The 9,447-nt window shown below is 33.7% G+C and overlaps 1 protein-coding gene across 1 annotated transcript; it reads right to left on the bottom strand.

Annotated features, from left to right (window-relative positions):
• Positions 1–6,229: 6,229 nt before the first annotated feature.
• LOC125817092 (cytochrome c-type biogenesis protein CcmE homolog, mitochondrial-like) lies at positions 6,230–7,431 on the bottom strand. Its single transcript, XM_049496669.1, has one exon. It carries the CDS (start codon positions 7,334–7,336, stop codon positions 6,491–6,493), a length of 846 nt encoding a protein of 281 aa, XP_049352626.1. The 5' UTR covers positions 7,337–7,431; the 3' UTR covers positions 6,230–6,490.
• Positions 7,432–9,447: the final 2,016 nt, after the last annotated feature.

Genomic DNA, 9,447 nt, shown 5'->3' with positions numbered 1-9,447 from the left:
CCCTTCTTTTATTGATGTTGAGTTGTAATTATATGTCTAATGATTAGCTACTCTCTATCACATATGATGGGAAGAATACAATCAGGTTAAAAGTTTCAAGCTATTACAGAAAAAAATAGTAATATATTGACCTAATAAAACAAGGTACATATGGCCTAGAGCCAACTCATTCATATGTCTCCTTGTTTGTGTCTAAAGATATTTGTTTTCTAATAGCTATTATTCTATAGAAATGGGTGCATAGGTAGCATGCGTACTGCTATAATTTCATCTTAGGGATCTCCTCCTTGAGAAAAAAGTTTCTAAAGCATATCTTATACGTACTGTTTCTGTCTTTTGATAGTTCTCCTCTCAATTATTAAAATTATCATTGAAACCTTTTCAAGTTGTAAATTGAAATCCTCTAGAAAGATTTTGCTATTACCGACATCTTGTATTTGTAATGTCTTCAACTTTTCCTTTGGGTTATTTGTGGATCAGAGTACTTATTTCTTTTCTGTGTTCCAGAGTTGTGCAAGTGAAACTTATCTTTCTCCCTCCTTCCTTAGAAATATACTACTAATGCATGTTTATAGGTATCTGTTCAGTTTTTCTGATAGGACGTTAAGGCTATACTCTACACCAGTTTTATGTCATAAATATAGGATTGTATTTACTTAGAAAATAATTTACTTTTAACAACTCTAGCATCAAATAATGATAGTTGCGACTTGCGATGCAAATTTGGTTGACGATATTTGGAATGAGTACAAGGCATATGTGAATCTTCTTATCAGAAAATCACTGCCAATGACACTGTGTTTAATATGGCATATGGCCATGGGTGATACTACTTGAAGCTTGAATTTGTTTTGCCCCACTTTTGTATGATGATAAAAGATATTTTTAAACAAAAATTGAGTTTTGTTAGATTTTTAGGTAAAACTATTTCTGCCACAAGTGTTTGAAAATAAATTATTTTTTCCCTACGGAAATCTTTTTTGAATAAAAAATTCAGTATCTTCCGACGAATTGATTAAACTACTAGAGTTCTCCTTTTAAATCTCGAAGTTTGTTAGATTGTGATTTTATGGCGACGTAGTTTGTGAGTTCAAGAGTATACTCTGTTTGACAGAGAAATTTCCGTCCTTATGGTCCCTCCATCTCGAGAGGTTAAGAGTGATCCAATAAAAAATTCTCTCATCTGTGGTTCCTTTTGAAAGTTCTCCTAGTAATTTATACTGAGTTTATGTCCAAGTATGATCATGAAAGAGCAAAATAGAGGGAACTTATTGTTAAAGCTGGACTCTTGAAAAATGAATATTGTCTGTCTTGTCAATCTCCCAGAAGTAAATACAGGTATTACTATTTGCTTGTTTGCATTTGATGATCAATTGTTTCAATAATTTTGTGACTTAGTTTTGTTCACCTCGAACTTTTACTTGATAGAAAACTATTTTAACATTCCAATGTTACTTTTATGTTCTTGTACTACTTATCATATCTGAATTTACATGACTACATAATAGCTTTATTAGGAGAAATGTATAAAAAAAATCATGAAAACAAAGAGCTTTTATTCACACTTCAATTCACGATACTAAAGATGTGTCTTTTTTTCTCTCTCGACTTAGTAGGTCCTTTATTCATTTTAATGAATAGAGAAAAGTTGGGCTCTAACTTCCCAAGGAATTATGATTTTTCAGCATTAAAAATATACAACCTTAGACTACAATAACTACTGGTGCTTCTATTCCAGCACAATTAGTGGTTTATGAGCTACATATATTTTGCGCAAATATGAATGTTACAAAATGTTAGCATGTTCTTCACCATGTTTCATTAGAGCAGAATATTAAACACATATGAAAGCATGTCTCATGTACTGCTTGTGTAGTTATGTTCATCCTTATTTCTTTTAGTTTCAATTAAGAAATAAAGTTTTACTCCTACTGCTATGCTCTAAATTTGGAGCAGGTGTTTGATACAAAAATGTTTTTTTTTTTCATAAAAAATTAGAAGGGAAAATTTGTTGAAACTAAACTATGATATTGGGCTCGTGCTTATCATGGGCAAAACTCATCTAATATATATATAAATTAGGAGGAGGCAAAGAGCAATTTATACAAACATCATACCACTGTCTTATTACACAACAGAAATGTTAACATAGTAGACAGCATCTCTCTTACACGAGAAAGACAACAAACATTAAAAAAAAAGTACACAACCAACAAGGATTGTTTTCTTTTATCATACTTTCAAACAACAACAAAGCAAAGTTTATTTATGTAAAGCTCACATGCTTATATATGATCCCATCTTAAGTTGCTCGGATTATTCATAAATATTGTCACATTTGTATCAGATCCGTCAAAAATACACTATTTTTAAAGAATTTGATACGCACCTGATGACATTTTTTAAGAGTCTGAGCAACATAAATCTTATTAATTCATCAATTGGCATGGTGATCATCAATAGCTTTTGTCATACCAACAATGAAGTTCAGCAAATTTATAAGTTCAGGGACATTCTCATTTGGCTTTTCATACTCCAATGTCCAGCTAACCAAATCGATTTCGGCTTTTGTTTCGATATGAAGAGCTGCTTTAAAACTATCATATTTATCTGTTACATCTCCTTCAAATTCTTTGAGTGTGAGCACCTTTTTTTCATGATCTATAGTTTCAAGTATTTGTTTGAAGATCTTCTTTTCCCCATTTGCTTACAGAAAAAAAAAAGAATTGGAAATGAAAAAAATAGAGTTGACATGTTAAAAGACCATCTAAAGAGTTTTATCACAATCATAATTGCTAAAATAGTTGAAAGGTATTGATCAAATGTTTATGAGATGTCTTCATTAACCTATTGAAAGAACCTCATATGAACTTTCATGCACAGACAAATTTAAATTCACATTACATGTGCTATGTTCCATTGTTTTGACATTGACAAATCAATACTTTAGTAAAGCTTGGATTATTCCATGAGTTTCAAAAAGGTCTAGGAAAAACAAGTATATCATAGAGAAATTCACTACGACTACTAATATAAAAGACTAAGCGAGATAGTTCTCAACTACCTAACTAACCTTGTATATTCAAGATTAAGCTTACTTTTTTGTACATACAGTAGATATTTAATCCCTTTAGCTTCTTCATATTTAAACTCCCTCATTAAAAATTTTGTCTCCGCCACGACTTATATGAACTATATGACCACTATTCCTAAAAAAATGTGATGTAAAGAACGTAAGAAACCAAATAGGAACAATCAAATCAACTGGTAAAACAATGTCTACATTCATATTATATAGGTCATTCTCAAGATAGAAAAAGTGAACATTAAGAATTAATTGGACATCTCATTTTGTGGTTTATTATTAATGTTCATTATCTTATTCAAAAGTTTTTTAAAATCCTTTAACAATAGATGTGCATGTACTTCTGAACTGGAAAAATAAGATATCTGCAGCAGCAACAGTACCATTTCAGTAGTGGAGTATGTGGTGTAATGTCTAGATTTTGGGAGATATAAAGCAAGAAATATTTTCTTGAGGATAATATATCTGCACCAACATTATCCAAACACACTAAATATTCATGAACTTGTAGTATTGCATTATAACATGGACAAATATTGTGTTATACAATTTTTAATGATTTAAGTATATACTATATAGTTGAATAAAACTTACTTCTCCAACAAAGAACCTTGAAGCACTTGTTCCAAAATATCTTGCTTCTGACTCTCCATCTCATATTACCAAGGGCTGAATCTTAGTAGTAAGTTCAACCTGTCACTTACAATACACCATCATGTATTGAAGCTAATCGATGCGACTAGGGACGAAACAAGTTTTTTTTGCGCTTCTTTTGGTATTAATTTCTAAAATAACAACTCATAAATACACCACGTGATAGAATTATACTCCATTTTTTGTTTCCCACTCAATATTTGGCATCCACTGGGATTCCAATTAATTTGGATCCGCGCATCGTAAACATTTAAGGGGGAAGCGCTCCTTTACACAAGATTTAGTTTCACACCCCATGGCTCAAACTTGAGATGTATCTCTAATTAAGGGTGGATGGATCTTATGCATCCCACCGCCACCCTTGTTGGTTATATATATATACATATAAACAAATCCATATCCAGCTCTAAAGGATGATATAACTAGATTGTTCTCAAAGTAAAAAAGTTATCAATCTTGGAAACTAGAAGAAGTTTGGTGTAGAAAAATGTCAATCACAAATTTTATGTCATATCAATGTTTCATCTAATGCTCCTAACCCCCAAACAATGCAAACCAAAACTGGAGACGAAGGGAAAAGAAGTTAGTAAATGAGACAACAAATAAAGATTAGTTGTGATTGTAGACCATGTGGCAATAGCTTTTGGAATTTGTCTTGGAGCTTTTGGCTCTTTTAGTTTATCTCATTTCAATTTCCTCTATCCACCAAAAGTCAAATTTTCATAAACTTAAAGGTCAGAAAATGTGCTTGAATTTGTTTTTTGGATGACCCAGAAATCCGTTTGGGGCTAACCTTTTAGGACCAACTACAACTCTCAAAACTCAGAGATACTGAGGCATGCACCCCTTTACCATTCTCCACTTAAATACTAGGCCTAGTTCTTATGGCGCTGGACTTGAATTCACAATCCAAGTCACAAGTCCATCAACCTTAGTCGCTTGAACCAAGTCCAGTCATGTGGCTAACAACTCAAATTGAATTACAATATAGGGGATAACAGAACATTTGTTTACCCTTTTTTCGAACAAATAGTAATAATATTAACCATCAAAATGCATAGCAATCAGCTCTTCCTATAAGAAGCTCACACTAGCTAGATTGTATGCAAAGTATGAAGCTATAACAGTTTTAGTACGGCATTAATAGATAGGTTTCTACAAAAAACATGTCAGGCGGAGCTTGTCACAAGATATGTACAGTAGCTCCCAAGGGTTCGGTCATTCAACAATTCAAGTGGTACATGAGTTGAGTTTAGAAAAGTTCAGTTTCTACCTATCTCTGTCATGCTCTAATGCTCTCCTTCCCTTTAGAACTATAAAGGGCAGTGGTAACTTCCTTTTTCCTTTATCTACACTTTGGCCGAAGACAGATCTCAAGGAACTCTGTCCATTTGATCTAAGTCCTGATCTTCTTCTGAATTACCTATACTATTCAAAACTACGCCTAAATATAAAAACTGCTAATACACAATTCCGAGGGGTAGGGACGTGGGTGTACAAAGGGTGTATCTCTTTAGGCCTACACCTAAAGAGATGAAAACATTGTACACTGGAGCAGAGAGAATGTTTCATGACACTAAAGGTTAAGCCAGTTGCTGTCAAAACTTTGATTCTCATGCCAGATATGGCAAATGATTAATGATGCAAAATATTCTAAGAGATTTCACTTTAAACACTATTGAGTCTACAACTTTCAAGAGACTCAAGCCAATGATAACATGACTAGGATTTAACATTTTACACTCCCTCCCTTCCAGTTCATGTTACAAACTTTCCTTTTAGTCAGTTTCAAAAAGAATGACACAATTCTAAATTTTGGAAACAATTAGCTTTATAACTGCGCAAATGTTATGGCGGCATGTTTAAAGCCACTACTTTCAAAAGGTTTATAACCACACAAATGCTATGCCATATTTGAGACCACGTGTTTCACAAGTCTTGTGTTTATTTCTTTCTCAACTCCATACGGATTTAAACCATCATATGAAAGCACATTCATTGTTGTTCCTATAACATGAATAAAAGAATTAACGACCACAACACTTCTAGTGCTATTTCCGTGAAAGAGGTTGCTGGTATGGTTGTTGCCACCGAAAGCAAGTAGACCATGTGTAGAGTCACAATAACAACGACATACCCAATGTGAGGGTGGTGCGTTCCGATAGACCCTCGGCTCAAGTAAAGCATGATAAAATCACATATGGCAAGGAAAATACTGTAACACAGAAGAGAACGGTAATAACAACACATGGGTTAAAAAGCAAATAGACCATGTGCAGATTCATGCAAGAAAATAACAAAAAATTAACATTACAGGTATCAACACACAACAAATGAAAAATTGGAGGCGTCAAAAATGGGGTTACAAGTAATGATAGAACTGCACAATAATAAGGAAACATGGACGAGAAACTTGGAAGTGATTTCTTCTCTATTTCTTTCTCCAATAACCTCTATATTGAGTGTACACAAAGAATTACAAGCACCCGATTTCATAAAAAATAATTACTGTCATTTATTCACTAAATATTCCAAAATTTCAAAACTGAAACCCCATTCCTCAGGGTTAGTACAGGACATAAAATCTATGACAACAAAATTCATTGTATAACCTCAGTAAACCAACTATATATCCCTTCATTTTTCTAACTTCCTTCAATAGTATAATCATAATTGAAATTTAACAAAACTCCATCATTTCGGGAAAATAATCAATTAGAATTTTTACCATACTCTATAATTGACCGAGCCTTACGCCCTCACTGTAGCTGGAGGTGCTGCATCATCACCCTCTTCCTCATTCCCTTCCATCTGACTAAGGAACTGCTTATTCTTCTCAAGTGCAGCTGCAACTTCAGGAGGCATATACTTCTCATCGTGTTTAGCCAACACTTCAGTAGCTGCAAAGTAACAATCCCCACTTCTCGCCTTCTCAGTTAGCTGTAACTTTTTCTCACTCAAGATTTCATTCTCTTTCTTCTTCATCTCTTCAGTAAATGGCTTTATAAACCCTTCTACTACAATGGAGTGCCCTTCCCGAAAAAGATCCGGTAATGACCCATCATACTTAACCAAAATATCAGTAATCAAATCAGTTATCACAAATTCCATTTCTGGGGAATTGGGTATTGGTGTTACACTATTTTCTAGTACTAATCCACCAAGTCGAAATTTGGATCTTGTAGGGTTTTCAGCATGTTTTGCTAGAGCATCTGTAGGGGTTAAATAGAATACAAGTTGGTCTTGGAATTGGTTAAGGACTATTACTATGAATCCTGCTATGCAGCTGAATGTGATGGCATAGGTCCACAGACGGCGGGTTTGGAGTTGCCGGGCTTTGGCTGCAATATCAGGCCGAGCTGAACGGTGAGATCGTGCAGGCCGGGAGAGTGTAGAGAAGGATCTGAGGGTGAAAACAGTTTGGTTGGTATTGAAATGGGGAAATACTAATGGCTGCGATTGGTGGTGGAAAACTGAAATCAAAGGGTGAGATTTGGATAGAGCAGCGGTGGTTGCGGCAGCAGCGCCAGTGACGGCAGAACGAAGGCAATGGGAAACTAGACGAGAAGCTAAACAAGAAGAGAGTTTTGAAGCCATTGAGATTTTGTGGAATTTATCAGCTCCTGGATGGAGATAATAAGGAGGGAATTAAGGTCAGGGGTTGGGCGTTTGGTACTTCCAAAGTTCAGGTTTGATAAACAACTGCAATACATGAAAAAAATAAAATTAGAAAGGTAACTGCAACCTATCTAATTTAAATAACCAAATATATTCTTGAAATTTTCGCGCATAAAAATTATTTGCAACCTTAATTATTCTCAACTTCACAATTTTGAACTGTTTAATAAAGGCAAAGGTTTTAATAATCTCTATAGAAGTATCTTCCTATTCTCTTTTCTTTTCTAGTTCTTATCTACTTCTACTTCTCATTCTCTACTAGAATTATCTTCGATTAACTCAAACTCTAGCTGATTGGTGCAAATCGATTGGGTCTCATTGTTCTAAGCTGTTGTAAATCCATTGTGTATATTAGCTGAAATTAGCTCCATTTTACTGTTAATTAACAATTCTACAATTCTGAGAAGTAATTCACAAATTGTCAGAATTACTGTTTGTGATCATTGGAGCTCATTAAAAGATCTTTTTAAACAGACGCTACTAAAAGAAATGTGAATACCAACCCACATGAATAGAGGCATTTTGTGAATGGTGTACCGAGTGAGTAGCTGAAACTGAGGCTCGTTTTGAAATATTAACTCGAGAGGGCTCATCAGATATCACGACCCCAGTGGGCCTTCTAATAGCATTGACCTTAAATTTCTTTTTTGGATTAGCGGATATATTTGATTTACCCTTGTCTTTATCTACCATCTATATCAATTAAATATAAAGATTTAAAACAGAGTAGTACAAAATAATGTCACAATGTCGAACAAATATATCAAACAAAGTTATCTAGGCCTTATAGGATCAACTAGTGTTGGTACTTATGCTTAACAAACACATTATTCCTAAATTAAAGCTTAATATCAACACTAGATGGACACAAATCGATCTTGCAAGAAAATCAATTTTGTCATCAATAAGATCAACTAGTGTTGGTACTTATGCTTAAGAAACACATTATTCCTAAATTAAAGCTTAGTATCAACACTAAATGGACACAAATTGCAAGAGAAAATCAATTTTGTCATCAATAGGATCAACTAGTGTTGATACTTATGCTTAACAAATATTATATTTCTAAATTAAAGCTAAGTGTCAACACTAGATGGACACAATTCGATCTTGCAAGAAAATCAATTTTGTCATCAATAGGATCAACTAGTGTTGGTACTTATGCTAAACAAACACTCGATGGACACAAACAAATTATCACAAAATTAAAGCTAAGTATCAATACTAGATGGACACAAACACATTATAAAAAACAATTGTACTTGAACTTTAGAAATTTAGAAACACCAAACCTTATCTCCTACTTTGATGAAAGAAGCTTGTATCAACGTTTTTTAGATGTTGAGCTTCCTCAATTGCCTAGCAGGCAAAATCAACCCTTTCAACACTAGAAAAAGATTCAATAATTATTAGTAACTACATGGCACAAACACAACATAGAAAAATCAACCTTTTCAACTGCCTATTTCCTAAATTTAGAAACAAATGATTTGAAAGATTCAATAACTATTATTCAACATAGATAATTGTGAATATTATTTGTGTGATTTTTCCCAACAAGATCCTCCAAAAAGTAGTATTATCTTTTGAGGATCAAACTCATGCGGGCACAGTACTACTTTTTGGATTCGACATAGGTACAACTGTTTTTAGAGAGTCCAAGCAACTAAAACTTATAATAGGCCTGCTGTTTGCCAGGAAAGTTGTGTAAATCAGAATAAAACAGAGCATGTCAGTATGGACAGATTCATATAGTCAACCTCGAACTTTTTTAGGATTAAGGAACAGTTGATTGAAATAATCCATACAAAATGTTGATACAACACACAATTGCATTTCATTGAAGATTATTCATTAGTTCATGTTATTCTAGGCCTTATAGGCTTATATCATCAGCTGCGCGATCACAACTAACAACATACTCTTATTCGAATGATGAGACTTCTTTTCGATCAAAGAACAAACTAGAAGGAACAAACATCAACATAGAAAAAGAAAGAACACCCACATGAATAGATAGGAGAAGATTG

The sequence above is a fragment of the Solanum verrucosum genome, unplaced genomic scaffold, assembly GCF_900185275.1.
Source record: "Solanum verrucosum unplaced genomic scaffold, falcon-dt-bn FXZP01000094.1, whole genome shotgun sequence".
In the NCBI taxonomy this organism is placed as follows: Eukaryota; Viridiplantae; Streptophyta; class Magnoliopsida; order Solanales; family Solanaceae; genus Solanum; species Solanum verrucosum.
Note: the sequence above shows the minus strand (reverse complement) of the source record. Positions and strands in the feature narration are given on the sequence as shown.

Excerpts from the sequence above, each read along its gene's own strand:
- LOC125817092 (XM_049496669.1), bottom strand. The coding sequence starts at position 7,336 with ATGGCTTCAAAACTCTCTTCTTGTTTAGCTTCTCGTCTAGTTTCCCAT.